The sequence below is a fragment of the Uloborus diversus genome, chromosome 6 (genome assembly GCF_026930045.1).
Source record: "Uloborus diversus isolate 005 chromosome 6, Udiv.v.3.1, whole genome shotgun sequence".
Taxonomy (NCBI): domain Eukaryota; kingdom Metazoa; phylum Arthropoda; class Arachnida; order Araneae; family Uloboridae; genus Uloborus; species Uloborus diversus.
Window position 1 is genome coordinate 97,224,626 of NC_072736.1, and position 20,538 is coordinate 97,245,163.

General features: G+C 33.1%; 1 protein-coding gene across 1 annotated transcript in view; it reads left to right on the top strand.

The window, feature by feature from the left end:
• The window catches only part of LOC129224875 (glucose dehydrogenase [FAD, quinone]-like), a 38,536-nt gene that overhangs the window by 8,131 nt on the left and 9,867 nt on the right, over positions 1-20,538 (top strand). The window contains exons 3-8 of the mRNA XM_054859421.1: positions 1,650-1,852; positions 6,152-6,341; positions 11,011-11,079; positions 12,925-13,056; positions 16,126-16,247; positions 18,364-18,531. Of these exons, the coding sequence (XP_054715396.1) occupies positions 1,650-1,852; positions 6,152-6,341; positions 11,011-11,079; positions 12,925-13,056; positions 16,126-16,247; positions 18,364-18,531 (884 nt within the window). The remainder of the gene's footprint in view (positions 1-1,649; positions 1,853-6,151; positions 6,342-11,010; positions 11,080-12,924; positions 13,057-16,125; positions 16,248-18,363; positions 18,532-20,538) is intronic.

Genomic DNA, 20,538 nt, shown 5'->3' on the forward strand with positions numbered 1-20,538 from the left:
TCAGGTGACTTAAAAGACATAGTGACTTTTATTTTGAGATGTTACATGCCGGTCTGGTTTGAAATAAAGAACCGCAAAAATTTCACAGACGGTGCCATTCATGTTTACAAAACAATTCAAACCTGTCGATACTTACCTGACAATCTAAAACAAGTTGTTTACCCTGTCATTGAAAGAAACTCTTTCTTCGCGCATCCCGAAAAACTTATTAATGGCAATGGTGTTTGATGAAAGGAGGCACATAAGAGAACTAGCGTTCAAAAACGTCGTAAAAGCCAGGGAGTCTGTTTCTAAAGTCAAAAGCATTAGAAACTTTGTCATTCCATCTCTAAATTTCGAAGCAGAAGATTACACATAGATTATTAATTGGAACACGACAAAGCTATCTTCTCCACCTTTTCTTCGAAAAGTTTCTAACAAAGACATTGAAAATCTTATTGCAACAGGCACTATACCTGACTGGGATATAAAACTATTCCCCTGCCATACGCAAGCTGTCGAAAGATGTGTGAAGTTAGTGACGGAGGCTTCACTCAAAGTGTGTGGATTTAAATCAAGAGATGGCTACATAAAGAGCAACATTGAAATCTAGGTCAATTATGTCCGAATTTTCCAAAAAATCTGATTATAAATTAGCTTTAACAAGTAACACTTAAAACAATAAGACTTGTATACTGGATTGTAAATTTGGTAAATATTTTATAACTTTCTATTATTTGAAAATGTTTCATTGTTGTAAAGAATGGTAGTTTTGCATGTTTAGAAGATACCTTAAAAGTCAAGAAATAAATTAATGTTTATGTGTAATATAGTGTTTTTTAAAAGGCTTTTCCCTGTAACACCGGGGAAAAAAAATAAGAAGAACAATTTACTTTTTAATCACTATAAGAAAAGATGAAATTCTGCTTTTTTTTTTTACTTTTCATGCTTGTTCCTGGATCAGAAGGTATTATTTGATTTCAATATGTTTTTTTAAATTTCTGAAGACTTCAGCAATCGTAACTTTTCCGTCTTAGAGTATTTAAAAAAAACGTTGGAGCAAAGTTTTTAAAAAATCGCTAAAAACACATGAAATTTTCCATTTTTTCAAATTTTTAGGCTCGTTGCGGGATCGGAAGATATTATCCGATTTTAAAAAATTTTGTTTTGTTTCGTAATTCTTCACCAATCGCAACTTTTCTGCACTGTTACAATTCGAAAATAAAAACTTTTTTTTTTCATTCCACCCTAGTATACATATGTCAAAAAAATGTTTGAGAGTATACGGCATATATGGAGTATAACCGTATGAGAACACCACTGATAATTACAACCCTGTTAGTTAGCATATAGATGAAGAAAAGGATGGCGCCTCATTGAGATGGAAATAGTGATGTACCCAAATGAAAACAACCAATGAGCACCAAATAAATTTGTGTAGTGCTTCGAAATTCTTTACCTCCAACACTTAATGGTGACATATATATCTTTTCCGATTTCTGTTGTGGTAACTACACATAACCAGAGTGCTGACTTTCAGATTTAGGACACATTCTCTAAAATTTTAACTACATCAAGGATACTTTCTCTACCGAAATATCCAATAAATAGAAAGTCTTTTATAATGTGTGTTTCTGTTTTCTCACTCGCATTAATGATTATTTTTCTAGTTGGTGGTGGAGTCGCCGGATCAGTTGTTGCCAGTCGCTTGTCGGAAGTTCTGGATGTGACAGTCCTGCTTCTGGAAGCCGGCGGAGTGCCTCCACTCCTAACTGATATACCAGGAGCTTCAAAGACTTTCATTTCTTCTGGTTTGGGATGGGGCTATCGTACGGTACCACAGAAATACATTGGAGGAAATGTTAAACATAGGGTAGTAAAATCCTTTAAAACACAAAATTAGGGTTCTAATTGCAATTTTTTCCATACTTTTTTATGAGTTTTTTTCAAATAGCAAAATACTCTTTGCCAGTTAAAACCAGGGCTGCGGAGTCGGCGGAAAAATGACCGACTCCGACCCCAAGAATTTCAGAGCTTTCGACTCCGACTCCTTTATTCCAAGGCGTCGGAGTCGAAAACTCTATTCGACTCTGACTGCGACTACTCCACAGTCCTGGTTAAAACAATAATACTTAACACAGAGTATGCTTTTCAGTATAGCATTAACCAACTAATATTGGGTAAATTTAGCGTCTATAGTAGGTATATACAGGGTGCTCGATTAAGCCCGTTGCCACTCCGATAATTTCTTAACAAAAAGAGATCTCATAAAAGTGGGACCTACAGGTGTAGTAAAGTTGCCAATGAGCAGCAGCAGGGGTTTTCAACCTGGCGGCGCGCCCCTCCCCTTGGGGGGGGGGGGTAGAAGAACTTCAAAGGAGGCGTGACTGATTTTAAAAATGGAGTAAAAAAGTATAAGTTGCTCAATTTTTGCGGCCACTTGATAATATTTTCGACAAAAATCGTCTTTTTTGTGAAATTTTCGGTTCAGTTTTTATCCACATATCCGCCTGAATCTGAAATTTCAGCATTAGTATACATAAAGTCAAAATATCGCGCGGTGAGGAAGGATATGACCTAACATCATTGTTCAAAGCAGTGCCTGAAAGATTGAAAAACCCCTTCGCAACACAATGATGACACTTATTACTTCCCTGGCGTCAAAACTTGGAGTTATGTTTCTTATCTTAGAAACGGTATGAGATACGTGGCAAAAGTCAACTGAAGCTTGTTCAGCAGTATCAAATTAAGAAAAGAGAACTATAGTCTCCATGTTAACCTGATTTGAACCCTTAGACCTTTTTTTCTAAGACTACACCACACAGCGAGTGTATGCAACCTATCCGCCAACATTTCTGGGACTTTGAAACCGTAATTACGTATGCTTATGCCAGTGTGTTTGTTACCTGCCATGCTGTACTATCTATAGCGGGATGTGTCATACCGTGTCTAGATGTCTATTTGTGATGAAATACACCATTTTGAGTATTACAGTAAAATGAGCCTCATTGCCGGTAGTTGGAGTTGTATTCAACGCAATCAAAAAAAGTGCATTTTACGCCTACTATTTTGCACATTATTACGCCGAAAATGTCATTTATTTATCAATCTGATGATATTAAAAAAGTGTATAATTTGCTTTTCTCTCGCATCTGGTACCGTTTCTGAGATAAGAACGCTAACTCCGAGTTTTTCTGCCAGGTGCCCTGTAAGCGACTTCTTTGTGTATCGCATGACAACTTTACTTTTGTTAGACCCCACTTTCATGACTTTAGCTCTTGCAGTTCAGAAATTATTTGAGTGACAACCGCCTACTGCGGGCACCCTGTACATCGATGGTTAGACAGTTTGACAACCGAGGCAGTGAGAAGCTAAAGGATGTAAGTGTACAGTTTCAAGTTTTGAGTAAAACGCGTTTAAGGGGTCTAAGGACCCTTAACCTTCAAAATTTTCGACTTTCTGGAAAAAATATATGTTATGCATATTTTAATTCTAAACCTTATCTTTGATACCTTATTTACTACCATACGCCAAAAACTTTTCAAGTTATTGTAAAAATGCGTAAACTTTCACCATAGAGATTTATGTTAACAGCAGCGGTTTAAGCCTCTTTTTCTCAGGTGCCGGATTCTTCGGTTTTCTCGTTTTGCGCGCATAATATCTCAGAAAGTTTCTTATATATTTCCGTTAAACTTTTCATACTTGTTTGTCTGGTTTATATTTATGACCTGAACCTAAATTTGTTTAATTTTTTTCAAATTATGTATTTATTTTTTGAAATTTTACAAGTCATAATCAAAAATTTCCAAAATTTTGGGCAAAAATATATATATATTTTTAATATTACCTTTCATTTTTAGTTAAAATTTAGGTTCAGATCATAAATATATACCAGACAAACATGTATAAAAAGTTTTACGGAAATATATGAGAAACTTTCTGAGATATCATGCGCGCAAAACGAGAAAACCGAAGAAACCGGTACTTGAGAAAAAGAGGCTTAAACAGCTGCTATTAACATAAATCTCTATGGGGAAAGTTTACGCATTTTTACGATAACTTGAAAAGTTTTTCGCGTATGGTAAAAAAATAAGGTATCAAATTGTTCAGAATCAAGTTATGCATAACATATATTTTTTCCAGAAAGTCGAAAATTTTGAAGGTTAAGGGTCCTTAAAGATAAGGTCCTAAGTGGGCTTTCATTGAATTTGTTTCCTAAATCATGCTGTATAGCAGTACTTAGCAGAGCTACTTGTACTATCTCTTGTCCCAAGATCAAGGAGAGGTTCACCTACCATTTCTACTGGTTACCTCCAAACTTTTAATTTTTTCACTTACATCCCTTTGTTTCTCACTGCCTCAGTTGACTTCATTTTCAGTTACACTTCTGACTGAGATCTGATTTTAGGTACTCAAATATGATACTTATTTTATCAGTGGATAATTAAAAAAAGTTTTATCCCCTTTTCTAACTTCCAATGTATTGATAAATGAATTCTAATCAACTAAAAAAGTTTATAAGGTTTCAAAATCCAGTTTATTTAATGACTATTTTTTTTCCTCACACACGCGCAGATTATAAAGAAGCCCGAGTGCAGTTGAAACATCTTCATATTTCAAATTTTTGTTACTAATTTTAGCAACTAAAATGAAACATCACCGAGCACTATTACAGTTTTTTCTACCAAATAATAATTCCAAAACCTGTATCAACATAATATTTTTTCCTTAAAAAATCTTAAATTTTTTTCGACAAGACCCAATGTGAGTCAAGTTTATGCTTTTAATGATAAACGTAACACACGAGAAACGTAAATCTGCTTTACACTTTTATACAAGCTGATGATATCTTTTCCAAAATAAGCTCTTATAATATTTTAAGAGGAATTTCCTTCCTTTGAGTTTTTTGGCCGTGTCTGAGCATTTCTGGAAAAAGAAAAAAAAACTTAATTAAACTGTTACACGCATGAACAAAACCCGCATCAATTCGACCTAAGAAACGCCACCGTTACGTTAACTTAAAAACGGTGAAACAACAGCTGAGAATATAAGCAACTTCTCTTAGGTAAATTCGTGTCTCCTAATCAAAGAACACACACTGTAAAAACGATTCAGAAGCGCTCCTGAAAAAAAATGAGCAGCTAATGTACCCAATTTCTGCCAGTAACATATCTTGCAAAAATCGGGAACGTTTTCCGCTAAAAGTCAGAAACTTTCTTGAAATTATTCTTGAATCTTTCTGAAGAATTTAGAAATATCTTCGTTTAAAACCAGTCTGGAACCTCCAAGGGATATTTAGCAAGTTTCATGTAATTGATTAGAAATTTTCTGATTTTCAAAGAAAACTTCAGAATCATCAATGCAACCATGGTCAAAAATAAGACAAACTTACAAGTAAGACACAAGCATCTCCATTGCTTGCAATTCTTGCCTTTCAAAAAACCTGCAACTATCTAAAGACCTATTCACCCTCATTAGGAATTTAGACCATTTGGGCGGGACATAATCACAATAAAGCCGATACTCTTATTAAATATTCTCAGTCAATCTTTATACCGGTAGCTCAAAATATTTTTCGCAACAGTGAAAAGTCTGCATTCGTGCAACTTATAGTAATTCAGGAAACTTTTTGCAAAGATACTTGATTTTACGGGGAAATATATGAAAACCTGAGAAATACCGGAACAATCTACGGAAATAATCAGTAACGTTTCGGAATTTTTTTTAAGTGCAGTAGTATCTTGCTTAATATGATATAACTACTTAAATACCCTATACGAGAATTGAAAGCTAACCTTAAAAATTTATTTTGGAGAACAATAGCAATTTTTTAGAGTAACTGTCAAACAAAAAAATACAGGTTCTCCCGCGTACGGAGGTCAAATCAGCCTAAGTCTGCTACTTTCTCATAAGACTCTCAGTACTTGAAAATTAAAGCCATTGTATCCACTTAACCCTGTGTCAACTGAACCCCGTCTCTCCTACTTTTTTTCAAAGTGTTTCAACTCCAGGAAAAATTTGTAGAAGATTGGATAAAGAGGGTAAAATAAAACTGTAACTCTGACATTTTAACCAAGTGTAACTTTATATTAGAATTAACATCATATAAAGAAAAAGTTTGTTCAAGTCTAACAATCCTTTACAATGATTACTAACTTTATAAAAAATCTAGACTCTACCAATTGCTAGTGGAAAAGTTCTTGGTGGAGGAAGTGCAATCAACGGAATGGTATATGTTCGTGGAAATAAACAGAACTTCGATGACTGGGCTTGGAATGGAGCTTTTGGTTGGAGCTATAGAGAAGTACTTCCATACTTCAAGAAGATGGAGGACAACAAAAACACAGAATTTCTTAAAAATGGTACGTAAAACCAGAAATCATTTTTAGGTTCAAATTTCATGATTTATAACTATTTAGAGCTAAAGTTGAAGATTCAAACCGCAGAATGAAAACGCTACCAATGATGTTAATCATTAAAAATTTCAGCAAAACACGTTTCTATCAATCGCAATCGTCCGGCTTGAAAGAAATATTTTTTATAACTACCCTAGGCTCAGAATCCTAAAAAAATGTGAAAATCTTAACTCTCCTTAGCAGTACATGTTTACTAATTTTTAAAAAAAAAACACCTAGCTGAATCAAACAACATAAAACATTTAAACAGTTAAGAGCAACAAATTTACACAATTTTGTTAATAATATTTTTGTTAATAATAAAAGGAAAATATCAAAAATAAGATAAAACAGAAAGGTAAAAAATATAAACAATTTAAAGCTGCAGTCTCTGGATGCTGTAACTGATATTTCCGGTGTTTGCTTGCAAAGATAACTGTTTACTTCTGTGATGAAAAAGAAATGAATTAGAGGAAGTACATTTTTAAGACAAAAAAAAAAAAAAAAAAAAAGAAAAAAAAGTCTATTTCTTAAAGTAAAAAAAAAAATCATCTATCAAAGCTACTTTTATTTATAAGTTTCTAAAAGATTTCATGACTGAGACTTTTGCCTTTGAGAAAACTCAAAAAGGTAACTATTTATGGAAAGCGTTTGGGCTTATGTTCTTGCTTGGTGAAACAAAATAATTTGTGAAAACGATAATAACCTAACTACGGCGTTGCTTTTTGGCGATGTGTCCTAACAATTGGAACTGTCATAATATTTCACATTTCTTGCTTCGTGAAAAAATATCGTGTGGTATTTTAAAGTCATTTTGTATGGAAAAGACTGAGTTCAACGCCCTTGTAATACTAAATGCTTATCGCATTTGCCTCAAAAAGTGAACTTCCGTTCGGAGGACAGAGCTACCTAGCGGCAATCAGAAGAAGGCGTTGCTACGGCGATGGATTCAAACAATTCAAATAAAATTGTTAATTGGTTAAATTTTAAGATTATACATTCAGAAATTAACCAATTGTCCATTAACTTCTAATGTCTCCAATAATGGCGGTGGCCTCCGTACAAACATACAAACATTGACTGGTCCTCGTCCTTTCTTTTTGAGTTCATGATTGTTCGATTTTAAAAGCAAGAAAGTAATAGACATTTATTACTGGGGGGGGGGGGGTTATAGAGCATGAGTTCGCCACCTTGCGGTTCTTTCAGAAACTAGCCAAAGAGGTAAAACAAATGTTAAGACTAAAAAAATCCACAAGACTTAAAAACTGTATTTCAGAAGGTAACGATTGAGAAACAATAAAAAACGAAGAAAAATTATTGTCATTCCCTAAGCTCTACAGCAGCTTATAAGATATTGAATTTGAATGTTTTAGCTCTTTCAGCAGCCATTATCCAGAGACTGCAGCGCCTTTTATAATTGACTTGAATGAGAATGTTTTCTCCAACGACAGACTCAATCAAAACCCTTTAGAATCTGTAGTAGAATCATGAAAACAACATCCCTAGACAGAAATATTTTTTTAAGTTTTATATTTTTTACATTACAGATAGGTTTTTAAAAAAGAGCTTCTTTTAAAACGCGGCCAGAGTGTCTTTTGATGTCACAGACGATAAATGTTTTTGCGTCTCGTAGCAAAAATGCAGTATTAAGCCAATCTAGCGCATTTCTTGTGCTAAAAAGGAGACTTCGAAATTTTTTTGAAATCGCAGTGCATAACCCGTGATCATCATACTGATGAAGGATAATTTTTAGGTATTTCATGCATATGATTTCAATGTTTCCGGCGGTTAAGAAAGTATGGGCTACTTTCCAAAAATTTGAAAGTATTTTTTTCTGAAAGAGCATGTTTAAAAACGTAGGATCCAGTGGCGGCTCGTGGGAAGGGACCGAAGGGACCCGTGCCCCCTCACTTTTCTGAGAAAGTTATTTATAACTTTTTATTTACTTTCCTTTTTGTTTTTTTTTGTTTTTTTTTTTGCGTGTACCTGCTTGAAATTAAAAAAAAAAAAATGGATTGTACCATAATGTCCTGCATATAATCTGCGAATTATCTGCTAAAAAAGTTTTTAAAAAAATAATGAGGTGTGGTTTTTTTCCCCCTCAACACCAACGCATTGAACCTCAATATTTGCCTTTTAGACCATTGATCTTTATAAGATATTTGCAGCAGGTTTCGCAGAGACAGTTATCCTGCCTGTATGTTGTTTATTTTGCATACTTGAATGTTCCTCTTACGCGATTCAGGCTATATAAAATAAACAACATACAGTAAAATAAAAAAAAAGAAAAAAAGCCTTCATTTGCACAAGATTTGACCGTTTGTTCCTTTCTTGACTCTTTGCGTTCAAGTAATTAGAGTAATATAATGACAATTTAAAGAAGAAATCGTTATTTTTTTTAGATTATTTTTATTTAGTTTTGAATATGCCTTGAAAGTTATTATTTCTTCACACTTTTAATTTAGTTGCTAAAATTGTGTATGTTATATCAAAACGTATCTGAAAAACACAATAGGGCAGAAGAGATTTTAATCCGAAAAAAAATAATGATGTTAAAGTAAATCTCAATTTCTTTTTAAAAGAAATCTTTCAATTAAGAATGTTCAATAGTTACAGCTAATTGGTCAGCTAGTTGTACCCCACCTACCGCTCCCGTCCAAAAACATTACGGAACATCTCAACCTTCCTTTGAAGATCTTCAATTACGCAAAATTTCCAGGGAAAGTCTCCGAATACCTTACAACATCGCTTAAAATTGCGTTTTTTTAAGCTTCAACTTGGAAAAATTGCTGTCCCTTATGTTACCAAATATGGTTCTACAATCGCGTTTTTAAGACTTCATTATCAGAAAATGTTCGGGCAAGGGCCCCCGAACCGCTTTCCTTTAATTAATATCATAAAAAAATAGGTTTTTTAAACAGTCACTTATGAAAATTTAACACATTCATTTTCATTTACTGCTTTTGTCAATTTTTCAGGAAAAATAGATTGATTAAGTACCTTTTTGCTTTAGAAAACTTATTTCAAACTCCAGAAATCCAACTTAGCATTCTATCCGCTAATGGGTCTACATAATGGGCAACTTACTTTTTTGTTGTAAATCTAACTATAGTAAAATCTTTTTTTTTTTTTTCAAACAAAGATTTGACATATATTTCAACTTGTTCAAGCTCATTTGGCTGATCAGAACATAATTTATCAGTACAGTTAATTTATGTTTAGATATTTGAGGTGTTCTGTATGTTACAATTGCGAACTAATTATTTAATTGTTTAGCATATTTACTGCAATAATTGATTAAATCTATCACTCACTATGATAAATTTTATTATGTTAACATCGTTTTAATTGTTTAAAGTTAAAGTCAACTAAGTTAACAACATTTATATTGTTTTCATTGTTTTTAGATTGTCATATGGAGACTTGATCCCTGGGATCATGTATCCCTCTAAACGAAGGGATCAAGTATCACTAATGTGCGGTTTTTACAAGCATACTTTTTCTATTATTAACAATCACTGGAAATTTACAAAGAAATCTGTCTCAATTATTTAAAACTGTGTATACTTTAACATTATACTTCAGATTTTTTTAAAAAGTTGTATTTAACGGATAATGTAAACTTCGGAATGCTTTCCTAAAAAAAATGTTTCCCTTGACACATTCAGCCAATCATTTCTTGGAGCTAGAACAAAATGGCTGAAAAAAACAAAATGTTGCAAGTTTTTATGTACAAGTATAACTTTAACATAATTGTCAAGTTTCAAATCTCTACTTAATAATGGGGTCGTTTCCAAAATTTTGAAAGTATTTTTTTCGGAAAGAGCATGCTTAAAAACATAGAATCTGACCATTTTTAAAATAATTTCTCTAAGTTTAATACTTAAAAAAATACTTAAATCGGTGCTCTTTCATCGTTTAGCGCTTCTGCCGATGACATCACAAATGATGAAATGCCATTCATTGTTGTCATTCACGGTTCAAAATATTTAATTTGCATCTTTACTCACGTGTATTGGCAACGATATGGTTGTTAGCAAGCGTAGAGCGCAAGTTTAATTCGCTGCTTGATTATCATAACGTGGAAACGTAGTAGAAAGATGCGGCAAATTGCATCATTTGTGACGTCATAAAGACCACGCCTTGTTTGAAAAATCGCACATTTAAAAAAATTAATTTCAAAAAAAAAAAAAAAAACTATTGGGATAATGAAAGCATTTTTCTGGGTCCATGTTAATTTTTTTTGCTCCTTCTATCCATTTCAATGACTAAAAGTAGTACTTTTGACTGAAGGAAACCACCCCATTTTGGTACATTTTTGGCTATGGTACATTATTGGCGTTTTCCAAAGAGGTTAGTGAAAGTTTGGCGACTTTTCAAATTATGCCAAGCACGTTTGCTAAGTTTTTATTTTTGATCGCTATTTATGTAATAGTTCAGAATGTTCTTCTATGTCTGATCATGGCCCCACTGAATTTCCGCTTACGCTTCCGCTTTGCGCTTCCGCTTAAGTATTAAGTGGGGCCATGGTCTGATATAATACTGTTACTGATACATACTGATCATGACTTTCACTGAACGACTGAAATGCAGTTGAAAATTTTTCACTAGAAGCTATGGTTTATTTCCGTTATAGGTACGACGCTTGGCATTGTGACTTGTTTACTTTCTACCTATGCGAGAATGGGCAAATTACGTGTACAAGGTCGATATATTTGCTCCTCTTTTTCTAGTTTTATATTTTCACGCAACTTATAACGTCTGTTTATGACTCGATATATTTATTTAGTTTACATGTTAATGAAGCATTTAAAGTTGGTTCAATGAATTGTTTTAATTATTTTGTTTTTAGTGTTTTAATTTAATTGGGTTGTTTCCTAAATTTTAAAAGCATTTTTTTCTGAAAGAGCATGCTTAAAAACACAGGATTTAACTATTTTTTAAATAATTTGACAAATAGTTTTTAATGATCATTTCAATGAATGCTCAGACTCAATCTCATTTTTGACGCTTCTGCACATGACATCACGAGTAATGAAATGACATTCACTGATGCCATTAGCGCACAGCACAAATTATGATAACCTGGCAACGCAGTTGACAGCAAAGCGTAAATATTTTGCACGGCAATGGAGTAGCGCGCCAAAGTACATCACTTGTGACGTCATAAAGACCACGCCTTATTTCCAAAATCGGACATTTAAAAAAATTAAATAAAAAATAACTGTTGGGAAAATAAAAGTTTTTTCCTTGCACCATTTTATTTTATTAATTCATTCATTTATTTATTTTTGCTTATTCTATCAATTTCAGTGACTAACAGTAATACTTTGACTGAAGGAAACAACCCCATATAAAGAAAAAAACATATAAATCTGATAATAAAAATAAAATACACCAACTTAATGATAACGTATAAATTATGAACTGTGAAACAGCAATGGGGTTGTTTCCTTCAGTCAAAAATAGTACTTTTTGTGACTAAAATTGATAGAATAAGCAAAAAAAAAAAAAAAAAAAAGAGAGAAAATAAAAACACAGAAAATACTTTCATTTTCCCAACAGTTATTTTTTAATTATTTTTTTAAAATTTCCGATTCTTCAAACAAGGAGTGGTTTTTATGACATCACAAATGATGCACTATGTCGCATCTTTCTACCGCATTTCCACGTTATGATAATCAAGAAGCGAATTACAATTGCGCTCTACGCTTGCTATCGAACAACTATATCGTTGCCAATACACGTGAGTAAAGATGCGAATTAAATATTTTGGACCGTTAATGGCAACACTGAATTTCATTTCATCATTTTTGATTTCCTCCGCAGATTTAAACCGATTTAAGTAATTTTTTAAAAATATTAAACTTATAGAAATTATATAAAAAATGGTCAGATTCTATGTTTTTAAGCATGATCTTTTAGAAAATAATACTTTTAAGGGCCGTGGTAGCCTGATCGGTAGGGCATTGGACTCGGGGCCGGAGGGGCTCGGGTTCGATCCCCGCTGGTCGAAGACCCACCGTCGTCATTAAAGGGGACTGGGCGACGTTAAATATGCTCGTGGTCTCAATGTCCTCCAAGTGAAACGATACCTCTGGGGGTGCTAGTACCAGGTAGCTATTAGCTCTTGGACTAGTTCTAAATTCTCATTAACTGTTCGATCCGGTGATGGTGCTGCCATCTATCGGTATATAAAATAATGGAGGCAAGGCACTAGTATGCAGACCTCGACATAAATACAGTTGTAGTCAGTTGTGACTCTTGAATAGAATAGAATACTTTTAAAATTTTGGAAGCGACCCCAATGTCTACTGCTTGTAATAAACCTGTGAGTGGGAGGAAAAAGTTGCAGGAAGTTTGCTGCAACTAAAGTTGCACCGTGTAGTAAGACTATTAGTCATCGCTACACTGCGTTTAATTCAAAATAAACAGTTTTGCAAAATAATTGAAACTAAATTACTTTTTCCTATCAACTAAAAAGTTATTTTACTAAAAATTTTATTAAATGACTGTCATAAATAATACTTGATCTGTCTGTACAATTTAGGATTTCATGGAACGGGAGGACCATTGACCGTTGAAACACCTCAGTACCATTCGAAAGTTTCAATTGCGGCAAAAGAAGCGGCATTAAGCTTGGGATATGAATTCGTTGACATCAATGGGCCGAAACAAACTGGTAAGAACTTTTTTTTGAGCAATCTTGAATTGCGAAAAAATTCTTACTTGACCTAAGTTGATGTTGTTCTGATTTTTCAGATTGCCATGACGACGAGAATAAACTAGCTCGTTGTTTTAATTTTATTAAGAGAACAAATTTGCGTTTATTCAAGGCGAAACGTAAACAGATTCACTTTTCAAAAGTGTTTTGTAAAATTACGTTTTTTTCAGTAGAAATATCAATGCAGATTAAAAAGCAAAACTTGATCTAAATACAAAATCTCCGAATTACTAAGTTTGAAATTGATAAGAAATAAAAATGCTGTAAATGTATACACTGTAAACTGTAAATTTAATCTATATGATGAGTATACAGGTGAAAATTTGCCATAATAATCAGATCTTTATTACTGGATCCTAATGACCATTTCTTTCCTTTTTTTATGGATATGCCTTTTATTACCTAATGTCGAAAATCACTGGTCAAAATGACGGGTGCGAATTTCTTTTCCATTTCCATTCCAGTTCAATTGTAGAAACAAGAAACTCAACGAGTAGGGTTCTATCGCAATCCATGATCGCGAAAAACATAATTCGAATTCAAAACGGCAAAATTCGAATGATTTTTTTTAAGATAAAGGTTCAAATAAACAATTACCTGCATAAACCTGTATGAAAACAAAGTGATTTTAATTCACTTAATTTTTATAAATCGATCTCCAATTTCTGTCAATATTAAGACGCATTTTACGATTTTATTTCATTTTATTTTACTTTACTTTTTAATGACTTTTTTTTTAAGAAAAAAGTAAAAATATCCTCACAGTTTCTAAAAACTTCTCGATTTTTTTTAATGTGAAAAGTATTTTTTAGTGTAGTTGATTTTCAGACAAAAAATGTTTGAATCTCGTAGACACTAAATAATGTGCTAAACTATATTCAACAGTTTGAAAAGATGTCCTTATTTTTTTTTTTTTTTGTTTTCGTTTTCGATCTCAGTTTGCACTAAAACGTCATTAAATCCATTGTCTTTGTGATTGATAGATATGGGGCATTTGATCCTCTTTTTATTTCATGGAATAACTTCCAAAAAATTAAACAAACCACCATGATTTGTACGTCAAAGCTCATCGGAAATGAGTCCAAATTTTTTTTCCACAAATTGAGAACTTCAAGAGGTTTTAAAAATTAACCACCACTGAAACTTTGATATAGGAAATTTACGCCATATCTTTAACGCTGTTTTAATACAGGTAAACCTTCACCAATAGTATCTTTTTTTGCATTCAACTCTTGAGAATTCAGTCGAAAAAACCTTTTAATATTAAACAAAAATTAGTTTAAAAAAGGAGCCTGAAAATGTGTTGTTGTTGTTGTTGTTTTTAATCTCCCTTTGGTCTGACGGAGTCAGACCAAATCGATGAAGCCGTTGACTCTTATGAAATCTGACACTAGCAGTGGACTGTCGAATATGTCGTTTCAGTTCAATCCCAGGCAACTCAAGATATGCTGTGGTGATGGCTGGTCTTGTTGGCATTTAGGGCAGATGGGGAACCTCTTGGCGCTTCCAGAGAAAGTGAGACTTTTCAGATGTCCACTGGCGAGGCGAGACAGAAGGGTGTTAGTCTGCCTGTCACAGGGAAGGGCAAGAGATTGTCCTGGCCTTTTGCCTTTGTACCAATTGTGCGATGGAGGTATTAACCATTTTTCTTTATTATTGGCTTTTTGCTTGGAGAACAGTTCTAGATAGGTGAGCTCCGAGGTGAAAGGTGTTGGATGGGCAAGACTTTCTTTGGCAAGAGTATCGTTACCGTAGATAGCTCGTTACCGTAGATATCGACATGGGAAGGGATCCATTGAAAGCGGACCTTATGCTGAAGGGCTATGAGCTTTACTTTACGTAGGATTGATAGGCTAGTTTTGTCTTCTATGAGGGACCAGTTTCTGAGGTGTTGAATTCAGCTTTTACTGTCAGAAAGTATCCAAAGATCTCCGAAGTTGTTTTCGCACATAATTTTCTCCAGTCCTATGTGAATGGCAATTAATTCACTTCGGAAAACTGAACAAAAATCTGGATTTCGTTGCTTTAGGAAGAACTTCTCTTGAGGAGTTTTAATGTAAGTTCCACTACATTGAAATGAAGAACACTACATTGAATGCCTGAAAATGTTCTATCCAAGATCTTCTAATTATTTTTTTTTTCTTCAATTCGAGTTGTTTCTCCGCAATTATCGGGCTTTGTATTGAGATACGGATTCGAAACAAACGTTTGTACGAATCTAACTTTCCTAATTCGAAGTTTATAGCATTATACAATGAGGGAAATTGGGCCTTGGTTCGAAAGGAAAAGGTCTAAACATTGCTAAAAGCTTTTAAAGTGTAATGACATTCTACAAACTATTTACTATTCTTTTTAGTACATATTTGAACCTTTTTTTTTAATTTAAAAAATATCCCTAAAAAATTCTTTGCATTCAGTATTAAAGAAATTTTAAAAAATGAATTTGAATTTCATTTTACTCAAAACAAAAATTTCCTTGAAAATACGAGAATTATTTTTTTTTTTATTTTATTTATTTATTTATTTTTTTTTGAAAACATTTAGTTTCCTGTTCGAATTTGCATACCCTCAGCATATATTTTAGAATCAAAGTGCATATAAGTTAATAAACCAATTGAAAAATCCTCAAATTTCAAAATATTTTTAAACAATTAAGTTAAGTATGAAAAGATATTTCATATGAGTTAAATTTCGAATCAATTTTCGCCAATATTTCTTTGCAATCACTTGTTAAGTAATTTCAAAACTGCAAAAATAAGAATGGGTGAGAGAAATTAAAACTTTTAGAGACTAAGCTAAAAATATGCTTTGATTACTTGAGCTTAAAATATTAATACGGTTTTCCATTGAATTTCTAATAAATTAAAATGACTTTTGAAATTCGTTTTTTAAACATTTTATACCTAAATACTTTTACACACAAAATACCAACATCTATGTCAGAACAAAGAGAAAAGTAATTTAATGTTCTATGTCCCCCGTAACTTAATTATGAATTTATATTTTTTTTAAATAATTGTTTGACAGGTTTTTATGAGTATCAGTCAACCATAAGAGAAGGACAAAGATGCAGTACTGCAAAAGCATATTTAGTGCCAGCGGAAAACAGAGCAAATCTGGATATAATTACTAACGCCATGGCAACAAAGGTAGGTCGTTTCCCTTCCTCATTACTAAAAAAAAACTTCTGTTGTTCTTAAATATAAACTGCTTAAAACATGGAACAGTTGTTTTTAAAAGCTCTATAAATACAATGGGATGGTTTCCTTCAGTCAAAAGTACTACTTTTAGTCATTGAAATAGATAGAATGAGCAAAAAAATAACATGGACCCAAAAAATACTTTCATTTTCAAAACAGTTTTTTTAAAATTACTTTTTTAAAGTGTCCGATTTTTCAAAAAAGGTATGGTCTTGATGACGTCACAAATGAAGCAATTTGCCGCATCTTTCTACTAGGTTTCCACGTTATGATAATCAAGCAGCGAATTAAAATTGCGCTCTACGCTTGCTATCAACCATATCGTTGCCAATGCACGTGAGTAAAGATGCGAATTAAATATTTTGCTTTGTGAATGGCAACATTGAATGGCATTTCATCATTTGTGATGTCACACGACAGAAGCGTAAACATTGAAAGCGCGCCGATTTAAGTAATTGTTTTAAAAATATTAAACTTAAACAAATTATTTAAAAAATGGTCAGATCCTATGTTTTTAAGCATGCTCTTTCAGAAAAAAAAAATACTTTTAAAATTTTGGAAACAACCCCATTCTTCCAGATTTACTTTTTTTCTTATCTGATATTAAATTTTTATTCATAAACAGACTTTAAAAGGATTTACCGCGAAACTTAATTTTACTCCTAGTAAAAGAATAAGAAATTTTTTTTAACAAACAAATTTAATGATTTTTATTTATTGCGAATTGTATAAGACAATGAGAAGCAAAAGGATGTAAGTGCTAAAATTAAGGAATGGAGATACCCAGTAGAAATGGCAGGACAAATTCTCCTCTGCGTTGTTGTTGCAAAAATGTCAGTAGCCCTAATATGTGTGCATGATTTAGAAAAAAACTTCAATGAAAGCTTACCAAGGATCTGATTTTTTTACGCGTTTTACTCAAAACTTCAAAAGATCCTCTCACATTTCATTGCCTCTTGTTACTTTATATATAGAACGTAAACTTTAAATTTGTAAAAAATTCTACAATGCAAATAAGAAAAGCAATTGATGATTATTATACTTTTCCAAAAAGAACCAAGTGAATCCTGTATTTTCTCTGTTGATGCGCAAAACAGTTGAGTGAGTCTTTGCTTTAATTGTTTAATCGAAATAATAGAAAATTCAATGTCGTGGTAACGCAGTCAAGGAATTAAATCAAAACTTGTGATTTGAAATATTGCTACATATTGCATTGTTGCAAAATGTTCTTTCTTTCTTATGGGGCTGCGTAAGAGGCTTTACTGTTTACACACCTAATGCGATCCTCCGAAATAGCATCCATTCTTTGGTGTGGCCCTGCTATCGGCGAATGCAATTACTGAGATAATTTTGACTCACTGTTTCCCCACCAGATGGAGGCATCTGGGATCTCTTTGATGCGTAACTGAAATAGAAATTTAGTTTGCCAAGAGCACTCCGTCAAATGAGTAATCGACGATCCTTTTACATGCCGTATAATTATAGTACGACATGAACGCTGTCGATTTTCTGCATCTTGAAAATACACAACCTAAAGCAAGGTTCAAACCAGCGCCTTTTAGAGTAAGAGAACAACTTTTTGCAAAACATTCAAAGTTTTGAACTAAAGAAAAATGACATCATCTCATTGTAAGCAAAAAAAGATAAACATGTATGACAATTTAGCTGTGATCAGTAATAATACAGTAAAACCTGTGAAGTTGACCACCTTTGTAAGTTGACCACCTGTCTAAGTTGACCGCCATTTTCAGGCACGGAATTAGCCTTTATCGTATAAATCAACCTCTATAAGTTGAACAGCTGTTTAAGTTGACCAATAAAGTAGTGCACCGCAAGTGGTCAACTTACACAGGTTTCTCTGTACTAGAAACGTCATAACGGGTTGCTTGGGATTGTCTCATTAAAAAGTTTTTTCTTTTTTAAACTAGTTTTGATTCTTTAATGCAAAACTAATTTTAAAAAAGCTTTTTACTAGTTTTCAGTTATTTGAAGGTTTTATATTTCGTTCATTAAACATTTTTTATATTCATAAGTAACGGTTTACTCTGCTTTTACTCCCACACAGATAGTGATTGAACAAAAACGAGCTGTAAGCGTATTGTTTGAAATTGAGGGATGTCGTCACGAAGTAAGAGCCAGGAAAGAAATTATATTGTCTGCTGGTGCTTTGAAAACACCCCAATTGCTGATGCTGTCAGGAATTGGACCGATGGCGGAACTAAAGAAGTTCAATGTACGAAACGTCTCGAATTATCGTTCTTTATTTTAAAATCTTATATTACAATAACTTTCTTACAATAATTTGTAGAGCATATATATATGTTTATATGAATATGTACTGGGTGCCCACTGAAGTCCTTTCCCATCCTCTTAACATTATAATGGCTGATGATATGTTCACAAAAGTGGTGTCTTAGTATAGTAAGCTAGAGCCATGCGCTATTCAATAAAAACCACTTATGGGGCCACCTGGTGGAAAGCAGCGTAGTTAGATTTCCTATGTCAAAAACAGTCTCAGATAGGAGAAAAACGAGATTTAAAGTTGTAGTGTTGTAGTGTGGAACACCGTGGGTTTAGGGCAAAAAAAAAAAAAATGATTGGTGACATTAGTGCAAAAAATAGAACAGCTAAAAACGTGCACTTATTATTTTATGATTTCACGAAAACGTCACGGATTCACGTTTCTGTGACGTCCCGAACTTTGAACCGGAAGACGAAAGAATAATATATTCAGGGTAAAACATTACACTGAAATGACAAATAAAGATATATTGTTATTGTTTTTTTTTCATCTCAGATCATTTTTTACTTCATATTATAAAACAAATGCGCGTTTCAAGATTCTAGTCCTTGTATTGATGCTTACAAGATAAATTATCGTAATAAATCGATGATTTCGAGATAGAAATATAAACTAACTCCGCAATTTTCCACCAGGTGACGCTGCTTTCAGTCAGTAGCGCATAACCACTTTACTATACGTAAACACCACTTATATGAATATAACAGCAGCCGTTCCAAAGTTAAGAGGGTGGGAAGGGACTTAAGTTGGCATCCTGTACATACCTCTCGAGGTAATGGAACCCAATCTTCTTTTAGTATTTGTTAACTAGGGATGCGTCAACAACAAGAAAAGAAACACAATCTTTCTTCGACGAAGTAGTTTGTCATTCAATGTGGAAAAAAAAATTACAATTTCATAAAAGTATCACTTATCATACTTTTTAATCCTACGACAACGTTTAAAGGAGAAAAAATCATATTCCCATAATTGTCTTGTAACAGCTCTGAAGGTAGTGTTGCGTGCATAATTACGTGTCATACTTTCCCTATACTTAACTGTAGAGCATTTAGTGAGTGAAGGTAGTGTAAGTAAGTAAAGTAACGTGACATTTGGAGACACCGGTGTCTGCTTGGCGCTGGGGTGTTGAAAACAGTGCCATTTGATAAGCGAAATATTAATGAAGCTAACCGCCAATCAAACGAGTAATTCATGAAAGTGGCAAATGTAGGGGCCAAACAGGAACCCTTTATGTTTACTTCTTTAATCATTTCTTTCCGAATGTCTATAGTAAATGAAAACCTTAGCACAATTTCTACTTCAGAAAATTGTATCATTAAAAACAAGTACTTCATACATGACATTTTTAAAAAAAAACGCATTCATATGAGGAACTACGAGTAGTAACAAAAGTTCCTCTATCATTTCTTTCCGAATGTCTATAGTAAATGAAAACCGTAGCACAATATCTACTTCAGAAAATTGCATCATTAAAAACTAGTATTTGATACATGACATAAAAAAAAAACTTATTCATATGAGGAACTACGAGTAGTAACAAAAATGGGAATAACTTTGATTCAAGATTTTTAGATGGGTTTCAATGACAAAACGTGCACTAACTCAGTATATGAACGCTTCCAAGTGGGAGATAATATATGAACACTCCCAACCAGTGGACAAACACAAAGGTTTCTTATTCTTCCCTTTTTAGCCTACTTTCTCAGTAAAAGTCAGAGAAAGAAGAAAAAAGCATGAAAGAAGGCTTAATGCATCTTAAAAATATCCTGAAAAACAAAAAAAAAGTCAAAAATAAATAAAATAGTTAGATAAATATTGAAAAATTAAAAATTGGAAAGGAGGGTATTGAGATGGGGGAAAATGTCTGTCGGTCTGTCTGTCCCCCCTTAATAACTTTTGAATGAATAGTCCGATTCGAACAATTTTTTTTTTGTTAGA